This window comes from Ipomoea triloba, chromosome 13, assembly GCF_003576645.1.
Source record: "Ipomoea triloba cultivar NCNSP0323 chromosome 13, ASM357664v1".
Classification (NCBI taxonomy): Eukaryota; Viridiplantae; Streptophyta; class Magnoliopsida; order Solanales; family Convolvulaceae; genus Ipomoea; species Ipomoea triloba.
In genome coordinates, this window is record NC_044928.1 from 30661786 (window position 1) to 30683755 (window position 21970).

The 21970-nt window shown below is 35.2% G+C and overlaps 4 protein-coding genes across 5 annotated transcripts; 3 read left to right on the forward strand and 1 right to left on the reverse strand.

Annotated features, from left to right (window-relative positions):
• Positions 1-70: 70 nt before the first annotated feature.
• On the forward strand, positions 71-2466 carry LOC116002094 (folate synthesis bifunctional protein, mitochondrial). Of its 2 annotated transcripts, none has more exons than XM_031242114.1 (3): positions 71-129; positions 293-422; positions 663-2466. In XM_031242114.1, the coding sequence occupies exons 2-3, from the start codon at positions 356-358 to the stop codon at positions 2117-2119; spliced, it is 1524 nt and encodes a 507-aa protein (XP_031097974.1). In that variant the 5' UTR covers positions 71-129; positions 293-355; the 3' UTR covers positions 2120-2466. The 2 variants fall into 2 exon arrangements, with proteins under 2 accessions (XP_031097974.1, XP_031097973.1); XM_031242113.1 differs by having other exon boundaries at positions 88-129; positions 242-422.
• A 674-nt stretch (positions 2467-3140) lies between these two features.
• On the forward strand, positions 3141-6183 carry LOC116002951 (probable UDP-arabinopyranose mutase 1). The gene is made up of 4 exons (XM_031243140.1): positions 3141-3461; positions 4185-4435; positions 5053-5221; positions 5929-6183. The coding sequence occupies exons 1-4, from the start codon at positions 3141-3143 to the stop codon at positions 6181-6183; spliced, it is 996 nt and encodes a 331-aa protein (XP_031099000.1).
• A 4941-nt stretch (positions 6184-11124) lies between these two features.
• LOC116000846 (protein CRABS CLAW) lies at positions 11125-13152 on the forward strand. Its single transcript, XM_031240693.1, has 7 exons — positions 11125-11275; positions 11820-11951; positions 12247-12340; positions 12465-12513; positions 12589-12664; positions 12773-12829; positions 13038-13152. Exons 1-7 carry the CDS (start codon positions 11204-11206, stop codon positions 13041-13043), a joined length of 486 nt encoding a protein of 161 aa, XP_031096553.1. The 5' UTR covers positions 11125-11203; the 3' UTR covers positions 13044-13152.
• Positions 13153-14646: 1494 nt separating this feature from the next.
• On the reverse strand, positions 14647-17869 carry LOC116001518 (squamosa promoter-binding-like protein 6). The gene is made up of 4 exons (XM_031241393.1): positions 17704-17869; positions 16318-17242; positions 15863-15966; positions 14647-15630 (listed from the first exon to the last, which is right to left on the reverse strand). The coding sequence occupies exons 2-4, from the start codon at positions 17166-17168 to the stop codon at positions 14978-14980; spliced, it is 1608 nt and encodes a 535-aa protein (XP_031097253.1). The 5' UTR covers positions 17169-17242; positions 17704-17869; the 3' UTR covers positions 14647-14977.
• Positions 17870-21970: the final 4101 nt, after the last annotated feature.

Consider the following 21970-nt stretch of genomic DNA (forward strand, 5'->3'; position numbering starts at 1 on the left):
GACCGAAATGACCCTTCCCCTAAGTGAATTTAACAAATTGCCACTAGGTTTTATCTTCATAGTTTCATCTGCTTCTCACTTATCAGTGAAAGATTTGATTTTTTTTTCCATGGAGCTAATCACCCACAGGTTAGTATTCTCTCTCTCTCTCTCTCACAGTCTCTCAGACTGAAGTGAAGGAAATATTTCCGTAGCTCTATTGCCTCTGCATTCATTGTTTCTGATTTTCTTCTTCATCTAGAACTCCAGATGAATTTCACTGATAAATCCACCGGCTTCAAATTTTGCAAAGTTCTTAGGAAAATGATGGGTTTCAGAAATCTATTTTGAGCACCTGCTGGGCCATTCTTGAAGTATGAATATTTTCAAACAGTTGGTGCCCACCAAGTTTTCTTGGAGATGTGTTCAGAAGCCTTCTAATGGTAATTCCATTTCTCTCTGTTTTAGCTGTTTACTAGGCTCAATGCAATATGCATGTTTATATATGGCAGACTAACTGTATATTAATCTTGGCCTAAATGATCAGATTTGTAGGGTACTACTGCAATGTTTAAATAACCTTATGAATGAAATAAAAAAAAAATTATAAACAAGAAAGAAAATGGAAAATGGAAAAGAATAGAAAGAGGAGGAAGGTTTGATTGTATTAATCTTGTTTGCAGTGCTAGGTTGTTTTCTTTTCCATTCGTCGTCTCATGGTGTGGTGGAAGTTCATTCTCAAGAGCAAGAAGTAGTTATTGCTTTGGGAAGTAATGTGGGAGATAGGCTTCATAATTTTGATGAAGCTTTGGAGCAAATGCGAAATTCGGGGATTAAAATTACTAGACATGGTGGCTTGTACGAGACTGCTCCTGCCTATGTTACTGATCAGCCCCGGTTTCTAAATTCTGCTGTGAGAGGTGTTACAAAGCTTGGACCTTTCGAGTTGTTACGGGCGCTCAAGAAGATTGAGAGGGAAATGGGGCGTACGGATGGGATTAGGTATGGCCCGAGACCAATTGACTTGGATATCTTGTTCTATGGGAAGTTCAAGATTAATTCCGAGAGTCTTATTGTTCCACACGAAAGAATTTGGGAGAGACCCTTTGTGGTTGGACCGTTGATTGATCTACTCGGGTTAGATATAGACAGCGATACAGTGGCATGCTGGCATTCGTTCTCGAAGCATTCTGCTGGGCTCTTTGGCGTGTGGGACAAACTAGGTGGTGATTCGCTTGTTGGAAAAGATGGTATGAGAAGGGTTTTGCCGGTTGGGAATCATCTATGGGACTGGTCATCAAAAACGTCGGTTATGGGTATCCTTAATTTGACCCCCGATAGTTTTAGCGATGGCGGGAAGTATCTCTCGGTAGAGGCTGCGGTTACACAAGTGCGTTCGATGCTCATGGAGGGAGCGGATATAATTGACTTTGGTGCACAGTCGACTCGCCCAATGGCTTCTAAAATTTCAGCCGAAGAAGAACTAGGCCGACTGATTCCCGTTGTGGAGGCTGTTACAAAGATGCCCGAGGCCGAGGGGAAGCTGTTATCGGTAGACACTTTCTATTCACAAGTTGCTTCTGAAGCCATCAGTAAGGGAGTTCACATCGTGAACGATGTATCGAGCGGATGCCTCGATTCCAAAATGCACACCGTCGTTGCAGCCCTTAAAGTCCCCTATATCGCTATGCACATGAGAGGCGATCCGTCTACAATGCAAAACAGCGAAAATCTACAATACAATGATGTCTGCAAAGAAGTTGCGTCCGAGCTGTATGCACGCGTTCAGGATGCTGAGTTAGCCGGTATCCCGGCTTGGAGGGTCATCGTAGACCCGGGAATTGGATTCTCGAAGAACACTAAACAAAACCTCGATATTCTCACGGGCATCCAAACTATTCACACCGAGATTGCCAAGAAAAGCTTAGCTGTGTCACACGCTCCCCTACTGGCTGGACCTTCCCGAAAGAGATTCTTAGGCGAAGTTTGTGATCGTACTGCTGCAGCTGAGCGTGATCCTGCAACTGTTGCTTCGGTGACCGCTGCAGTTTTGAATGGTGCCAATATTGTAAGAGTGCATAATGTTAGAGATAATGCAGATGCAGTGAGGCTCTGTGATGCAATGCTTGGCAGAAGGTGATAGCTAAGATTGTTAAACAAATCCATATCCAGAGTAAAAATTGACCTATTCGCTTTTTTTGGTTGAACCGATCAGCTATGGCTATGAGTAACCTAAACTGGTTAACTTTCTTGTAGCCCTTTGTTAGCTAAGGTCATCAGGCGGGTTTACTCTGTGTGCACCTTTAGATAGTAGTTGCAGTTTCCTTCGTCACCAAAAAAAAAAAAAAAAAAACCTTAGTGCAATAGTTGAGGATCTTGTGGTTCACATGCATGAGTTGAGACTAAACATCAATTTTCATTCATTTGAGATGTATACAAAATTTCTTGTAAAATGGCATTTGGAAAATTTTGGAATGTTTTTTTATATTCTTCATTACGCATAGCGATTTACTTAATTACATTTACCACCACCATTGGTAATAGTATTAGATGTTATTCACTAATATTATCAATTTGTTTATCTATTATTACTTTTATCGTTCTACCTATCTGTCTATTTACGTATACAACCACCACCTACTGACCTACCTACCCGTTATTAAAATATATATAAAATCAACTATTTTAATACACTTCACGACCACCTACGACGACTGACCTACCTACCCGTTACCAAAATATATTCATCACCTTCATTGCATGGCGATTTACTTACCTTTACCACCACCATTGGTAATATAGATATTATATTATTCGATCACTAATCAATTCGTTTATCTATTACAAAGTATTATTTTTATGGTTCTGCCTACCTGTCTATTTACGTATACAATCAACTATTTTAATACAATTCACAGCCACCAACCTACCTACCTACTCGTTACCAAAATATATCAATCCCCGTCATTGCATGGCGATTTACTTACCTTTACCACCACTATTAGTAATGGTACTAGATATTGTTATCTCTTTACATCCTTTTGCATGTATAAATAGATGAACCAGACACCTGAGTTTCCGCACTTGTGCTCAAACTAAACTACACAACAGTTAGTTCCTTCCTAGTACCAACAATTCCAACTAATTAACGTTGTCGTTTGATGTCGGAGATTGGAGCTGCCATGGCACTGCTGAAAGATGAGGTAGATATAGTGATACCCACAATTAGGAGCCTTGATTTCTTGGAGATGTGGAGGCCATTCTTTCAGCCCTACCATCTTATCATCATCCAAGATGGTGACCCTTCAAAGATCATTAAGGTGCCGGAGGGCTTTGACTATGAATTCTACAACAGGAATGATATCAATAGGATTCTTGGTCCCAAGGCCTCTTGCATCTCGTTCTTGGACTCTGCTTGTAGGTGCTTTGCCTTCTTGATCTCCAAGAAGAAGTACATCTTCACCATTGATGATGACTGCTTTGTAAGTTTTCTAATTCTAATTTGGATATATATATTTTTGGAGAAGTGGCAAATAAGTTTTTATACTTTATATGATATGGATTTTTGAATGTTATAACTAAATTTTGTAATATAATATGTTATTTTCATACATCAAAGTCCAAGAACTAATTATTGACTTGTAATAAAAGGTTAGTAGCTTTCCGACAAGCTAGACTCCAGTGACGTACTAATGAATGGTCACCGATCGCCTTCTCCAATAGAAAAGGCGACCAGGCTAGCTGGTCATTTTTTTCGTATTACAATTAAGCTTATTGACAACATGTTATTTTCGTGCATTGGAACGCAATAACTTATTATTGACTTGTAATAGTAGGTCATTAGGGTTCTGACGAGACTTTGCAGGTAATGCTCTGTGACAATTGGCGAATGGTTGGAGATCGCCTTTGAAGAAGGTGACCAGTTGGTGGAAAAGCTGACCAGCTGGTCGTCGGTCTTCAAAGGCTACTGGTGACCAGCTTCTTCAGTCGCCAAAGTCTTGTGGGAACTTTAGTGGCCTGCTATTATAGATTAGATCAATAATGGGTTCTTAGATTTCGATGCATAAAAATAACACGTTAATGAATTTAATTGTAACTTTTCAAATGTCTAATTGACCGTATAAAGTTTAGGGTCTAATTTTTCCTTTTTTTTTTAAACAAAATTTTCTTGATATGAAGTATTGTTATGTGGGAATGTGGTGCAGGTTGCCAAAGATCCGTCTGGCAAAGAAATCAATGCTCTTGAGCAGCACATCAAGACCCTGTTGACCCCCTCCACTCCATATTTCTTCAATACTCTCTATGATCCATACAGAGAAGGTGCCGACTTTGTCCGTGGCTATCCTTTCAGCCTTCGTGAGGGATCTCCTACTGCTGTTTCTCATGGCCTCTGGCTCAACATCCCTGACTATGATGCCCCAACCCAGCTTGTCAAGCCTCGCGAGAGGAACACCAGGTATGTAGTGAATTTTTTTTCCCCCATTTTGAGTGATCAGGTAAACCCTGTTATCCGAATTTAGGGGTGTCAAAGTAGGTCGAAACTTGTAGGTCAACTCACATCTGCTTCCAGTGTGGTGAGTTAAGGTTACTTAAACCCTAGCCGATGAGTTAAGGTTATTTGAACCCTAGCCTGTGGGCTGGCCAGCAAAAACTCCTGTGGTAGGGTAGGCCGACTCACTTTGACAGTAGTATCCGCATGCAGCGGGATGGATTAAGGTTACTTGAACCATAGCCTCAGTACTAGCTATTCGCATGCAGTGGGGTGGGTTAAGATTACATGAACCCTAGCCCGTGGAGCAAAAGCTCCTGTTGTGGGGTAGGCCGACTCGCTTTGAAAGTACTATCAGATGTTAGTTAAGTTACATATATATGGTTGACAAGCTCAAACCATCTTACTGGGAGTCGAACTTATAACTTTGTGATTATCTAGTTAATTAACCGTCTATCAACTTGTAACAATGCAGTGCAGTTTTGGTTATATGACATAATTCTTTAAGAGGCTGTGATGTTTGGCATGGATTTGAGTTATATGCTCTATCAAATTAACATTGAGTACATATGGTTTAATTTCAGATATGTAGATGCAGTTGTAACAATTCCGAAGAAGGCCTTGTACCCTATGTGTGCCATGAACTTGGCTTTTGACCGGGAGCTCATTGGACCTGCAATGTACTTCGGGCTCTTTGGCGATGGCCAGCCAATTGGACGCTATGATGATATGTTCGCTGGCTGGTGTTCCAAGGTACACTACTACATACACACCTCTAAGTCCTTCACCTCATCTAATTCTTCACTTCTTTGTTTGTAACTAGAAAAATATTCACATCTATGACTGCATTGTGGAAATTGTTTGCCAACCATATGCAACATTATATTATAGTCTCATGTAGGAATGCGATCTGAATCAATGGATTAGCTCGATAAGACCAGAAAATTTTATATTTTAGTTTGATAAAAAAATCAGCCTGATAATTGATAGACCCAAAACCAATAAGTTCAGTGGTCAGAACATGCTAGTAAAAGATTTAATGGACTAGCCCGATATTCCAAGTCACTTAAGACTATTATTTGCTACATATGATGCGGAACAAAATATACATGGAGTTTATAATGTTTATATGAAAATGTTAAAAGTTTGAGTTAAACCCAAGCCCAACAAATTGAGATTTTAGGATTAGGACCAAGAATTTCGAACCCACAAAAGAAAATTGATAAGTCCAAGCTAATAAACCTAGCAACCACAACCGGTAGGGGTCAAATTATACAATGGACCAAGTCTACCTTACAATTGATAGTTTGTAGCTATCATATTATGTGTCAGTAATTATCAAGTTGTTTGTTTACATACAAAAACTGTTAAGTGTAAGCACAAATCAGAAGTACAGAATTTTCTATCAGTTTCACAATGCAATATGAATCCTGATCTATGGTATAACAACTGCCTTTCAGGTTATATGCGACCACTTGGGATTTGGCGTCAAGACCGGTCTGCCATACATATGGCACAGCAAAGCCAGCAACCCTTTCATCAACCTCAAAAAGGAGTACAATGGCCTCTTCTGGCAAGAAGAGGCCATCCCATTCTTCCAATCTGTCACCTTTCCTAAGGACTGCACCAATGCCCAGCTTTGCTATATTGAGCTCGCCAAACAAATCAAGGTTAAAGCTTTCCAAGATAGACCCCTACTTCTCCAAGCTGGCTGACGCCATGGTTACCTGGATTGAAGCTTGGGATGAGGGCTTTGCTAAGCTATCCATTGCTAAGGGTGCTGGGAAATAGGTTTCTTGAGGTTATATGGTTATGGTTTTCTCATGGCTTATTAGGTTTAGTTAGCCATGGATGGATGGTTGGTTGGTTTAATTTGTTTGAGTTAATTGTTGGATTTTGGATGAGTTCTTTTTAAAGAGCTTTTTAATAAAGATTGATAAACCCTTTTTCTTCTGCTATAATATTTTGCTATTTCGTTATTACTTCAGTCTTGATGGTACGTGTTGATAGTATCAGGTATAATCATCATGTATAGGTAGTATTATTTTTTGTTGTACTGAGTACTATTGGAACTAATTACAATAGTATCGGGTACAACTAGTTTAAGTATACATGGTCCTGGTACTATTGACACTATAGAAAAATCATCCTCTTGGTATAGATGAATACGGGAGTCTTGACCAAACCTGGTCAAGAACCAAACCTCCGTAACAACCTCCTGGTCACGTCAAAGGTCTAATTTTACTAGCCAAAATTAAGACATTTGGTTGGACTGTTATGACCAACGTGACAAGTGCATGCACGCTACGTTTATTCCATGTTGGTGTACTGGCATGTGTTCTTTCCTCCCTTTACGAAAAGCACGTTAAATGCCCCCAAAAAAGGAGAGAGTGATCGAAACCCTCTACAAATCAAAATAATTACCCGACCGTAGGCTTTCATAGATATAGTGTGCCTGTAATCTTAAAAAATAATACATTCTATTGGAACAAACAATTAATTGAAGACAAATATTCTCAATCTTATCCTATCTATTACACTCCATTTCTCAAGAATCATTCGTATTTTAATTTATTCCTTCACAAAAGTTTTAGACACCTATAATATTTTTCATAAAAATCGTTGCGTGATATTATATATTAATTCTCAATTTTTTATTAATGAATTAATGAATGAAAGTGCTATTCTACCCATAAACAAAACTCTTATTTGCCTAACATCTACCCACTTCACTTGACTTTCATGTAAGCAAAAATGTAGAATCTAATACCGTTTATAGTTGATAGTTTTTACTCGTTAATTATTTTGGATCAACACACAAACGCCAGATTCAAGTAAATTTAACTGCCCAAATTTTTTAATAGATAAATAATATTGAATGGAATCTAATTAATGTACTTTTTAAGGTAATTTTGCACCGACAACATTGTACCAACTACATTTGTCAGATTGTCAGATTCAAGAAGACAGCAGTTCAGTACGGTTTTCATAATTGCGGTCAAAGTATTCTTGACCACAATACGAAATCTCAATAAAATTGTATGTATATTTCTTAGCTCCCTATTTATTCTGCAAGAAATCTGCAAACAATATGTTCACATACATCTCTCCTAAATATCACTCTTTTAAATTTTAAATTTTCTAATTTTTATATTTATTTTAACTTTTTTTGTTTTTTTTTTTATTTAAAAGGACCTTTCCTTATGGGCCAGATTGAATTCTATGCAACAGGGCTTCCAAAACTCAAAAGCCTAGTTACCCTAGTACATATACAACAAATTGAGTGATATGGCATAACTACATACAACCAATAGATATAAAGTGATGGAATATACTATGCAGGGTTGGGCCTAGAACTAGGCCCAACCCACTACTAAAGAGGAAGTGGCCCATACCCAAGTACCAGTCAATGATGTGCATGTCAGCAAATTTTACGGTGGACCATGGTCTACGTAGCAGGATGAACCAAGTAGAAAAATGACGTTGTCTGAAGTCTTTTCCGTTAACAATGGTAGGCGAAAAATTTTGTTATGGTTCATGTTGCAACATCTCTCATCATTCAGTTTCATTTTATACACATAACAGTTTCATTACAACAACACTAAAGCATCATTTTAATTTAACTATAGTTTCATTTGACAATATATATTCAATGTATGAGTCCTCCTATTCAGTTTCATTAATAACACTAAAGTATAATTTTAATTCAACAACAGATTCATTTGATAATATACATTACAATGTGTTCATTATAGCAAAATTTTGCATATAAATTAACTGACGCCACTATAAATTAATTAGATGACGCCACTATGAATTAATTAGATAAAGCTAGGTTACGATAATAATCTTGAAGTATAGTCTTGGACACGGAGGACGACATTGAAAGTCAAGGAACAGACATATATGAAACCCCAAAAAAAGACATGTCCAATCAAAGCCTCCCAGAATAGAAACCAAAGAGGGTGTTCGTAGATCAAATGATTATGTCCAAATCCATATATAATCAAACCCAATGGCCAACTCAATAAAATACTCCGTAAAAAGTTAGGGTTTTCTGTTCGAGGAATTTTATTTATTTTTTTTTTTTTGGGGGGAGAGAATCTCGTGGCCATATATGAAGATAAAAGCTGAAGAGGCTTGAGGAGAAAGTCTTTTATACGAACACAGAATGTATGTAGAGATCAAGTGCAGGGATAGGTAGTTTCCATGTTTAGCAAACTAGGAATAGTCCCATCAATCGAAAGACAGATGAAAGTGCCAATGAAAAAAAAACAGAACAAAATATATATAATGAAAGAATTAAACTCAGAATGATCTCTTGATTATTGATATTTATTACGGAGTAATTTTTTCATGTTATTATGTTTTGGATATTATTACAGATTAATATAGTTGTCTATAACCAAAAGTTAAAGGTGTATAAATTTTTTTTCATGTTATTATGTTTCGGGTAAAATTTATGGTGTTAATTAATTATTATCCATATTTTTTGAATCAAGTGCAACAAAAAAATGCATGCATGATTATATTGAGTACAATAGAGGTAAATGCACCTATAATACTTGGTACAATCGCAAAAATTGTTTGATTTGTATTTGGTGCAAGAGATACCGGTGTTGATCAACACTTTAAAATTTACCTTGCGCTTCTTCATATTTTCCTGACATTAAGTGTAATGGAGTCGTGGAGATGTGACGTGACTTTAAATAGAAAAACTGAAACGTGTATATATAATTATACATTAATTTTGCCCGACATAGAATATCAAATTAGTACCTGGTTGTGATAGCTTTGTAATAGTAAAAATTTTCCCTTCAATTATGTTGTAAGGATTTAAATGCCCAATAATAATGGGATTCAATCAAGCATTTACCAGGGACTATGCATGCCAAAAACTATAGCTAATAACAAATATGCAACATTATTCAGGCAACGCCATGTTTGATGTTTCAATGACAGAATGTTGGACCTAACTCTTCAAATCTATATCCAACGTAACATTATTGTATGACGAAGAGTAATATAATTCTCGATGTTTTTTATTTTATTTAATTTTTAACCACAGTAAACTAAGTTTGCTGAGGATAGTGACTAGTGATACAATCATGAGTCACTTTCATATTTCTTTCTTTAGATTTGCACCCACAAAAGGGAGCCTATTGCAGAGGGCAGGGAAACCATAACCCTCTCTACTTTCTTTGTTTTATTGTTCATTGATGAATCATTATGTCATTCATGAATGCATCTCATCCACTTCTCTCTTTTATCTTTCTTTTTTTTTTTTTCAAAAAATAAAATAAAATTTGTTGGTTTGTGGTTTTGTTTATGTATACACACATCTGGACTTGACATTCATTCAGCTCCTCTTTATATTTTTGGACTGGTTTTTGAATTGACAGTTGAGGTATCTACTTACCAATATCTTATGCAATGACTAGACATATATATACATTTATAGATGTTTTGTAAAAAAGACGAGACGTGATATCTCGAAGTTTTTCTTCAGTTTGATTTTATCTTATTCTTATATTAACAGACGCGTGTAAAAGATATAACATTCTTTGTTTGATACAGTAAATATAACACTATTGACTAATAAATCACCACGTTTGCATATTATCATTTGTCAATCACTTTTTAAATAATGATATGGTGTGTTTATTATTCGACTAATTAATGAATTTTGTCTTCGCACATGTGGAAAGAGATTTTAATTTAGTACGTAAACGTAATTCTTGCCCAAAATTTTCATACTTATTTTCAATATTCTGCAACATTGTAATGAAGACATTATTGTTGTTTGTGTAATTGTGTGTATAAGATAAAGAATAATATAATGTTATTTTTCCATCATGATTTAACGTGGTAGTAAAACTGTGAGGATAAATACATATCTTGTCTTTGGTAGGATTCAAAAACTGCCCGCATCTAGTGGTTGTTAGCAAATAAAAATTTATTTTAGATTGATTGAGCAGTTGAGTTGTGCTCTTTGACACTATTATTATAATTATATATCATGATGTATAATACTATACTATAAAAGTATTCTCTATTTTGATGCTACTTAGACACTTAGTCATATTGAGTTTCAATTTATTAGGAGTTCAATATATTATTGTTGGGATTAATAATCTTCACGACGTCTACTACTTCATTCATGAGACTTAAACTTGAAATATTGCTTGAGGCAAATAAAACTTAAAATACTAAAAGGCTCTTATAAGCACACGCCATTATCCTAAAGTCTTGATAAACGAGTAAATTATCAACAGTATTTGTATATACACTAGTATCTATAACGGGACAAATTCAGTGTTTGATTCGAATTAAACATGCACACCGCAATTGCTAGCAAAAGAACTTAAAAACGTTACTTTGAATTTGAATTGATTAACCATATATTTCGGTTGAATTCCCAACCCTTGAGGGCCGGACAAAGCATCTGAACACAGAGACCCACACATTGCCGCTGGTGAGACTCTATCCCTGGTCTCTTCTGACCAGTTGAGCTGCCAATGCAGGCAACACCGTATTTCCTAGCATCACATCACGGTACCCTAGATTCTCATATGATCTACTATAAGTCTATCTTTTACTTTTGAACCAACCCTCACTACCATCCTAGTATTTATGCCATTACCCTCCATCATATCCCCATCTTCCTCAATTCCTCTAGACCTCCATCCCCATTCTCCCATACTGGATCTACAAACCAAAGAGCTCAAAACCTCCATGGATTTGTCTCAACCATCTTCTGAACATCTTTGCTATGTCCGCTGCAGTTTCTGCAACACTGTTCTCGCGGTACGTCTACCTCCATGCATGCAATAACTCTCTCTCTATATATATATATATCTATCTATCTCTATATATACGTTATCTGTCGATATCAATCAAAATCGGACGACAGGATTTACTCATTTTGGTCTTATAAAATCTCTTTAATTTAGTCAAACGTTAAGAAGTATACTAAGAAAGAGGTTTGATACTAGGAAAAGTGGAAATCTTGTTACTTATGTATGTATATATCGGTCTACATCAATCTCATCTAGCTCTCTTTCTATATATATTGATCCCAATCGATTTTTGGGGAAAAAAATCATTGAAATGATTGTATATACACATGCTCGTGCACGCGCGCACATATATTGGCGTCTATCTCGGGTGCTTTAATAATATAATGTAATATATGGCACATGAGCAATGCATATGTGCATTGGTGCATACATATATATACATATGAGCTGTGTTTTTTTTTTTTTTTTTTTGGGGAATTTTTTTAAGGAATACATTGTATTATTGTTGTTTAATTATTTTGTGTTCAATAATTTTGTGTTTTTATTATTAGGTTGGAATTCCATGCAAGAGGGTGCTGGAAACAGTGACAGTGAAATGTGGGCATTGCAGCAATCTTTCCTTTCTCAGCACTAGGCCTCCACTCCAACCCCAGTGCCATGATCACCATGCCAATAACTTTCCGGTAAAATCGAGTGTTTTTGTGTTTCATAAATACTTTTTTTTCTTCAGAAATTCTATAAAATGTTTCAAATTTCACAATGTTCGAAGTTCAATTCTTTGTGAAAACGATTTAGTGACACTCTTAATTTGAGTCGATAAACTATGAACAAGTTAGGTTGGTATATCAGTCTCTTTATGATTATTTACCAACTAAGGTCACAAGACGGGTTTAACCCAAACCAGACTTTTTTCTCGTAAATTATAGAAATAAAAAAAATTAAATATTTATATTTTTAAAAGATTTTTATGGTTTGTAGGTCTCATGCAATGGTTTCAAGAGGGGTCAATCATCGTCATCCTCACCAACATCTAGCGAACCATCGTCCCCAAAGGCTCCTTTCGTGGTTAAACGTATATATATGTGCCATTTTCTTCATTAATTATCTCTTTTTATATTCTTTTTTTTTTAATTTATTATATAATAATGCTTATTTTATTTATCACTTTTCCCTTTGCATTATTTAATTAATTTCAGCTCCTGAGAAGAAGCATAGGCTTCCTTCTGCCTACAATCGATTCATGAAGTAAGCTATTAATATTATTATTATTATTATTATTATTATTATTATTATTATTATTTAAAAATGTGATTGTGAAAGGGAGGAGATTCAACGCATCAAAGCAGCCAATCCAGAGATACCACATCGTGAAGCTTTCAGTGCTGCAGCAAAAAATGTATGGTTAATTAATTAATTAATATTTATATTCCTTAAACTACAATAATTCTTTTATTTAATTCCGTTAATTATTGGCTTAATTACAACATATTTTGGTATTTAATAGTGGGCTAGATACATTCCAAACACTCCAACCAGGTCCACTTCAGAGAGCAATAGCAATGTAAGAATCCTTTTTTCACCTTTTTTATTTTTTTCTAGCTACTGTATTGTTCAGAATCATATCAATAATACTTGATATAGTTATGTATGATTGTACGAGATATTGTCACATTTTCTATGCCCACTAGACATGTTATACATTATTGTAACATGTACCAAGTTTCTTACATAGATATTGCATGACTAATTTTTATTTTTATTTTTCTAAGGCCTAGAGAATGGAGGATGAAGCAAGTTTGGGAGTAAGGAATTGAAGGCATAATTAGTGGGGATTTTATCAGTTTTAATTGTGATGATAAATTAGAGGATATCAATTTGTTTTCTGCTTTATTTATGTTGTTGTATCTCTCAACTTTTATTTATATATTTATGAACTACTTATGAGTTTGTGAAACTTGTATCTTTGGCTATTATCATCCTATCTTTTTTGTTTTTTTACGACGAGAAAAATCTATACACTATCTGATTACATGACATGCATAACCTTAATGAATATTGAATTTGGATGAAATATTTAATTTTTATTTTTTTTTGCCATTAGTTAAATTTAATAAAAAAAAAATAAAAGAAGTGGATGTGACCCATGTGGGGTCTAAATTGTACAAAATAATTATATATAATGCAATAGACGAGTCAAGTTCTTGTGCGGACAATGCTTCATGTGCGGCTGTGTGGTCACTCACTATTAGGGACGCATAAATATATGCATCACAAAGTGTTTGAAAATACACCATTAGGTGTGGTGGGGTGTGGTGCATTTTCAAACACTATATGGTGCATTTTTGTATACCTAATGGTGAATCTGCATCCGCCGCACGGAAAATACTGTCCACATTTGAACCGATATCTGCAGTAGACTTATTATTTTCATTTTTTATAATGCGAATATGCAATAATATTATAGCGCATGACATTGCAAAAGTGTCGTATACAACATACAAATGAAAGATTACTTTTGAGAAATCTTGAAATGTAATATTTAGCTAAAATGTCACTTAGAACATCAATAATGTTTTAACTAACATTGCCTGGGAAAATATTTTGGTATACCCAACATAATTAATGGGGAGTATTCCATAATGCAAAGTTACTACGTTTTAGAGAGTTTGGCAAAGATTATGAAATGGGTGTAAAGAAAAATCTCTCCCCATTGTTGGTAATGAGATACAAGAAATTCTTGTATGGATATCTATACATATAGTTTGTAAGAATGAAATTCTTGTATGGATATCTATACATATAGTTTGTAAGAATGTTATTCTTGTATGGATATCTATACATATAGTTTGTAAGAATGTTTATGAAATGGGTGTAAAGAAAAATCTCTCCCCATTGTTGGTAATGAGATACAAGAAATTCTTGTATGGATATCTATACATATAGTTTGTAAGAATGAAATTCTTGTATGGATATCTATACATATAGTTTGTAAGAATGTTATTCTTGTATGGATATCTATACATATAGTTTGTAAGAATGTTATGACCCAACCAAATTTATCATGTAGCTGATTTAATAACTATAAAGTTTCAAATTTGATTTTTTCGTGAAAACAACCTATTGCATTTTTTGATCAGTTATGAGCAATCTATGCTGATTTAGCTCTTGATCTTTTGCTGACTAAGTTCACATGACAGACTTCAACAAGTGAGCACACCTTTGAGTAGAGGTTACGGACTTCAAAATAAAAATTATTGATAGCTACATAAGCACTAAAATGGTGTCAAATGCACATATAGTTACATGATAAAAAAAATAAAAAAAATAAAAAAACATGTCACATGATAAAGAAAACAACATTAAAATGCTACAAAGGCCTGAAGCAAACATTTCAATAGTATAGAATTAGAAGCATTAAAACCAAGATTGGTAGAAGTTTTTTCAAATCAAATTGAATCCCCAAACTCATATCCAAACTGCATTCTGAATTCTCAAAGATCACAAATGGTAACTTTCTTTGGTTCAAGAAAGTTTTCGATTCGAGACTATATAAATGCCTATACTGTTGCACTTTTGACAATCATTACTCCTTTCAGATCCCCTAAACCGGAGAGGCAAGCATTTCGAGTTCTAGATCATTTGTATGTACAAACAGAAAAACAGCGAGCTAAACGAATTGAATTTATGTTGCAGGAGAGTCCCGGGATCCTCACGTGGTAGTGAAACAGAAGTTATCGCTGTCGTGATTCACCTGAGCATAGCTTCTCTGCTGCTCGACTCTCAGCAGATGCGTAGACAGCTGCTGCAAATCGATGGTTGGCCCGCTTTCTGGAGAAATATAGCAAGTTAAGTCCATGGAATCCGAGGTTTGCAAGCTCCCATCCATTTGAGTTTCATAACGAGCGCCCAAATTGCCATCGTGAGCCTCGAGAACTCCATCTCGATCAACTACTCCAAACGCATCCAGCTCGCCTAGTGTGAAGTTCCCCGAAGTGTTCATGCCCAAAGGCATGGCCAGATTCTTCTCGAGGTAACCGGGATGGCTCGATGTAATCATCGTCGGGTGAATGGTTGAATTGCTGAGAATCTTTTCCTTGTGGGCTGACAGAAGAGAGTGAGAACGAGTGGAGTTTTCGCCCCCGGGTAGTTCTTGAATTGGAAATGTCTCCCTAAGGTGACCTTTTGGGGGTTCTGTTTTCTGCATAGCATTTAGAAGCCCTCTCGATTGTAGCAAGCTGCAAATCGGCTTTCCTTCGTCCTCGTAACTTTCTTGACAGAAGAAGCTGCCATTAAGGATTTCGGGGAATAGGAACGAGATAGTCCTATCCGACGCCAAATCCAAGAACCTCGACCCCGGGATATCTGTGGAAACACATAGGAACAAAAACCATTAAACAAATGTCAATGCAGAATCATATCTCAAGCCTTTCCATCCCATCTGCAATTCATTGTGAAGTACTATAATGTAACACTTATTATGCAAAAGTGCAAAACGTTAATTGAATCCACGAGGCTAAAATTCCAGCCTCGTTTAAGGCTATAATGCTAAACCAAAGGCGTTGTGGTTAATTAGAATTAGGAGAAACTATTTTACCCCAGTGAGTATCACGTTGAGGCTTTCGTCTTCGCTCATTGTGGCCAGCAAGGCGCTTGCGACAACTTCTTTTATCATCATCAAATTCTGCAAGCAAATGAAACCTGCATAGTCGAAACTTATTTCAATTGCAGCCAAGAATATCTGTATAATTGTCATTAACTCATAATTAACACTGAAATATCTGTCATCAATAATCTAAGATATGAATCAACTACACCAAATGCTTGAATCAAGATCCTAGGGAGTGAAAACTTGATCAAATCGTTAAGACCATCTTTCTACTTAAAATATGATATATTTTTTTCTCAACATAGTAGTTTATCGAAAGTAACATCAATTTAGAAGTCGAGTTCTCAAAATCAACTGATATTGCCTTAATTGTTATAAACTATAGACTTGCCTCATCCTTTGAAGTTTAAGTGTATTATAGTAAATTTTCAAGAAAATCGTACCTACTACATTGCTGGCAGAACCGCTGTTCAATGCCATTAACAATGACTTTAGCGGTCTTAGAGTGCTCGTCACATACTTTATGCCTCTTGTGATAGTCTTTGGAGGAGCTTAGGTCCCGGTTACAACCATGAACTTGGCATACGAGGACTTGGGGACTAAAACTCGTGATCCTAGCCCTTTTCGCTGTCACAGAAGGCTCTGCTGATGACAAATCCGAATTTTTTGGCTCTGCTGAGGATGAATCTGAAGTTTTCTTGGAAGATTGGCCACTCCTCGCTTCTTTTGAATCATTTAAGGCTGCCTTGTTGATATCATGGACTTGGAAGGCATGAATATCGGACTGCAAACTTGTGTCCCGGATTCTTTTTGCTGGCAACAAAGGCTCCATCGGGGACAAAACCGAACTTGATTTTGAAGACTGATCACTCTTGACATTGCCATGATTCATGAACTCCTCAGATTTCGAACTAATCTGTGACGGTTTCTCGTTGTTATACCCAAACCTAGCCTCGACTTCCATCTCCCTCGGGACCGAATCCAGATTAGCCACACAAGAAGAAAGTGTCATCTTCCCAAAATCATTATCAGACTCAGTACTCGAAAGCCTCAAGCCCGGACTACTCACGGGCGATTTCTGCAGCATTTCAGCCAATCCAGACTCCATGAACTCTGCTCCTTCATTAAGCTCATGATTAGTGCTAATCATACCTCTATCAACATCAGAGAAGGGGTTTAAGTTCCAGTCTTTTAGAAGATTTCTACTTCTTGTAAAGGAGTCCACTGGCAATTCAATGCCAGAATCAGAAAACAGAAAACCTCTTCCCTCAAAAGCATAGTTCAAAGACTCCATTACAGTTTAACAGTAAAAAAATTCCAATAATTTACACCAACAGTCTTCCAGCCACCTAATCCAAACTCAATTTTCTGAAGAAAAAAAAAAAAAAAAACTCAGAAAAAAGACAAAAATGTGTCAATGTCAATACAATTTCACATCTTAAATCAAGAATTGGTGACTAAAAAGTAAAAATCTAACATTTGCAGACACAGAAAGCCATCTTTCCCCATGAACACAACCCAAAAGACTCAAAATTCTGGGAAAGACAAAATCTTTATTCTCAGCTCCCCAAAAGGAGAATCAAAGATGGCTATTAGAAAGTATAAAAAGTGGAACTAAGCTACACCCAGACTAAGAAAACATATGCTTTCACCACCCAAACTTCTCAAAATCATTTCACACTAGAAATTGAAACAAAACCACAATCACATCAAGAAAGCTCAGAAATTTATAAAAGAACACACTTGAGAAATTCAAGAACAGAATAAGTTACACGCCCACGTAGACATATGCAAGCAAACAACAAAAGATGGAGGAATTTTGAGCTTACCCAGAGAAAAACTGGAAGAAAAAAGTGCAGAAAGATTTAGAGAATCAAATGATTTTCACCACCCCCAGGAGCCCAAAGCGTCTTTCTTGTTGCTTTTTTGTAGTTTTGAATTCACACTACTTGCTCCCTAGTGAGAGAGAGAGGGGGAGAGAGTTGTTTGTTTCCATTTCTGTTTCTTTTTTTTGGGTTTGTGAAAATATATAACGAGGTTGTTAAAGGGGGCCTAAGAAGGAAAGAGAGTGACAGAGTGAAGTGTAAAGAAATAGTAAATGCAGGTAATTTGGTGCGTCTAATCACTAGCCTGTAACTGCGTAATATAAAAATATATATAATATAGGACCACACTTTGCTTCTATTAGTTAGATTTTTTTTAGAGAAAAGTTTACAATAACTATTCAGGAATATCTATCGATTATTGAGTAAATTTTTTTCTGTGTAATAATTCAAAAGGCTTTTTCTCTTCTATTAGTTTATTGAAATGATGAATCATATAACTAGAGGTAACCATTGTTTCTTAAAAATGTAAATAAATAGAATTAGAGGTAATCATAATTTGGTTTGGATTATAACAATAGAATAGAATTGTTATTGTTACGGTTACAAGTAGAAACGGATCAAATTTTTTTTAGAATTGATTAGAGCCTTAGTTTGGTGTGCTTAGTTTTTTAGATTCGACATTGATATTATAGAGTATTTTTTTTTTAACGCGGATACTATAGAGTTTTTAGTTTGTTTGGTAATCACAATGTTTTAAGTTGGACTTCTTTTGGAAGTTGACAGAGCCAAAAATTTTATCCAGTGAGGAAAAAAGATTAAAAAATGAGATATTTTGAAAGAAAAAAAAGTAATCATGTAGAATAGAGGGAACCATAATTTGGTTTGGATTATAAGAATAGAATAGAATTATTATTGTTACGGTTACAAGTAGAAACTGATAAAAAAGTTTTTGGTTTGGATTATAACAATAGAATAGAATTGTTATTGTTACGGTTACAAGTAGAAACCGATCAAAAAGTTTTTAGAATTGATTAGAGCCTTAGGCTGATGTGCTTAGTTTTTGGAGTCGATACTACAGAGTTTTCAGTTTGCTTGATAATCACAATATTTCAAATTTGACTTCTTTGAAAATTGTGTATGGGCATTCTCACACTCTTGGTTTGGACATGTTAGCTATGAGTAGCCAAGTCTGATTTATCAATTGCAGACACATAATTTTTTAACCAAGGTTCAGAATGAAATGTCAACCTGGTCCGTGGTATAACCATTAGCTAGGTTCATGAAGCAGATTTCATTCCTAGCGTAACTTTAAGTAGTGACTGCAGACTTTTCCATAAATCAAATTTAATTCTTTTTTTCTGGTTCAATTTTTATTTTAACCATTAAAAAGTACCAAATGCGAGTTGTGTAGCAACAAGGTAGGGTTGATATACAACCTCCTCAATCAAACCATTAATTAATTCTGATGCACGCTATGTAGTAAAAGTGATTTGTATGTTACCCAACAACAGGAAATATATTCTTGTAACCTCTCTTATAGAGGTTTGGTTTTAGTTTTTTTTTTTTGGACAATCAAACTATGACCACTCATACAGTCTTATAGTTATATCTCAACTTTTTTTTTAAGGTGAAAGGTTATAGACTTTATTAAGAAACATCGCAGGGTGTAGGGGTTTCTCACAATGTGGGTTGTATAGCTTCTGATGTACTGCTTGTGCGAAGCGGAAGTAATTTGCTTATTACTCAAAAATGGACAAATATTTTAAATAAAATTTATTAAAAGAAAGGTTGATGAGATTTTAAGTTCAACCTTGATTCGACATAGAATAGTAGTTTCGGGAAAAAAACTCACAACTTCTCTTAAGGTAAGGCAAATATATAGTTAATTTTTTTTTTGTTAGGTTTTTAGTTATGAGGAACAAGGGGAAAGAAGGATAAAAAAACAACGGTCAAAGCTAATAGTCAGGCCCACACTCTTCTCGGGCAAAAACCGATAATAGCATAAAAACCCCCATATTCATTTTGAGTACTGCATGACCTATAGTATATAAAAAAATGAATGTTAAATATACACATTTCGGAGACAATATCGTCCCAATCCCCCACTAATGTTGTTCTTATAGAGAAAGACACAAGGAGTCAATATTGCCTCCACTGAAGCTCGATCTCATAACCTCTCATATGGGAAAGTCACAACATGTCATCTGAGCATCAAATTGATAACAACATAAATGGATGTTTGGTAAATAGTTGTTAGCAGATAGCTGTTAGCTGATTGGGTTAGTGGATTTGACTAGTTTATAGCATTAGTTAATTGTAGAAACATGTTTGGTAAATTAGCTGTTAACTGATAATTGATTACATGCAAAAATGAATTTCTCAAAAAATTGGTCGAAAAAAGCTACTTTGCGCAGCTTTTTGAATTTTAGTGTTTTGAAACAATAAGTTGTTAAACAGTCAAATAAGGCAAAATTGACTAATAAGATAACTACATGGCCAAAATGTTTAAAAATGATACTTAACAATCGTATTTTTTTTAAAGAAACCGTTAACTATGGTGATTAAATCTCAGTTACATGATTGATTAGTAGCTATCTTATGAATCCGAGTGGATTGTCCCTATTCTACAACCTAGACTATAATAATTGTCGTTGTTTCTTAGTAATAATAATATTTTCGTTGTTGACATCCGTTGAAAACTTGTTGCAGGAGATCTGAGGAGGAAGAAGCCAAGAGGGGACCAACCTAGGGTTTTGGTTGAGTGCAAATGTGAGATTAGACAAGAAGTTGTTACCCTATTTGGCATGTAAAAAGACAGAAGATGGAGTTGGTAAGAAGGAAACCAAGATGGGAAAATCTATATCTATACAATGTGATACATACACTACATTCATTATAAAAAAAAAAAAAAAAAATTGGAGAAAGGTAATACTTCAGCTCAGCTCTCGACAAGTTTGGACAGTATAATCGAAACATTATATAGTCAATACAGACAATACTCGCGTGGTAGAGTAACTTGAGTTATAATTCAACTTTTTGTTTGAATAAGGTGTTGGAAAAAATTATATATGTATTTCTGGTCTGATCTCTCAATTATATTGTTGTCAGTTATGCAATAAGATACATCTTTCGGGCTTTTGAAATTTGGTATTTCAATTGCTTGAGGTATTGTTGTAAATATATTTTCACCGTAAAAGAGTTCATGAACTCAATTCTATGTCGAGGGTTTTCAACACATTTTTTGAAGTTTCATAACTTCTCTATTGTTTTCCTTCGATACCATGGCTTGATTAGCCTTCGTTTCCTTCCAAAATCACTCGAGTTGGGCTCTTATATATCCCGATATGGATTAAGTTACACGGATCAAAATTTTTGACCAAAATTCTTCGATCACCATCTAGTACGGTGTTGTAATATATAGACATATAGTAGGTATTTTTCATTTTTTATGGCTGAGTAAGATCGACTAATTCATGTTAACTAAGAGTTTTATTGTCATGCCAAATAATGCATGATTTTTGTGAAAAATTTTAGTCCCTATATCTCGAATAATCGAAGAATAAGAGACACTACAACACGCAACAGGTAACAATTGAAGGATCAAAATTGTAATTTTTCCAATCAATAAAAGAATCAATCGTGTAAAGCATTGAAATTAATTTCTTTACACGTTTGTTTCTTCTTCTTTTCACCCTCTCCCTCCTCATTCCATTATTTTTCTAAGGGTAGTTCTCCTTTCACATTTGGACTGTTTTCACATTTTAATTTGTTGGAGTAGTTTTAACCAATGTTGAGAGTTTGAAAGAAGTTTGATTTTGTTATTTTTAATATATTCACTCACCTCACAATTCACTTTGAGACGTGAATGAAAATTAAAGTTCATAATATGGAAGAATTGTATTTGTATAAATATTTCTTGCAAGAAATATTCACGTGTATATGAAAATTTTACAATTTCATATGATACAACATTATAATTTAAAAATGATAAAAGTAATCCATGTATTTATTCATGATGAAAATATTTGATGAACATGTCTAAGAAGACAAGTCTATAAAATATAGGGTTGTCAAACCTCACGCTCTAGGTGAGGCTAGGTTGGTTGACGAGATGATAGGGGTGTGCGAGCCCACCCGGAGCTCATCGTGCTCGGGGTTCACAGAGTTAACGTGGTCATTGATGAGCACCTGATGATTTTGTCAAGAAGCGCCGAGAGATAGATTGACTATTGCCTGGAAGATCGTTAGAGTCACTTGTATACATATGTTA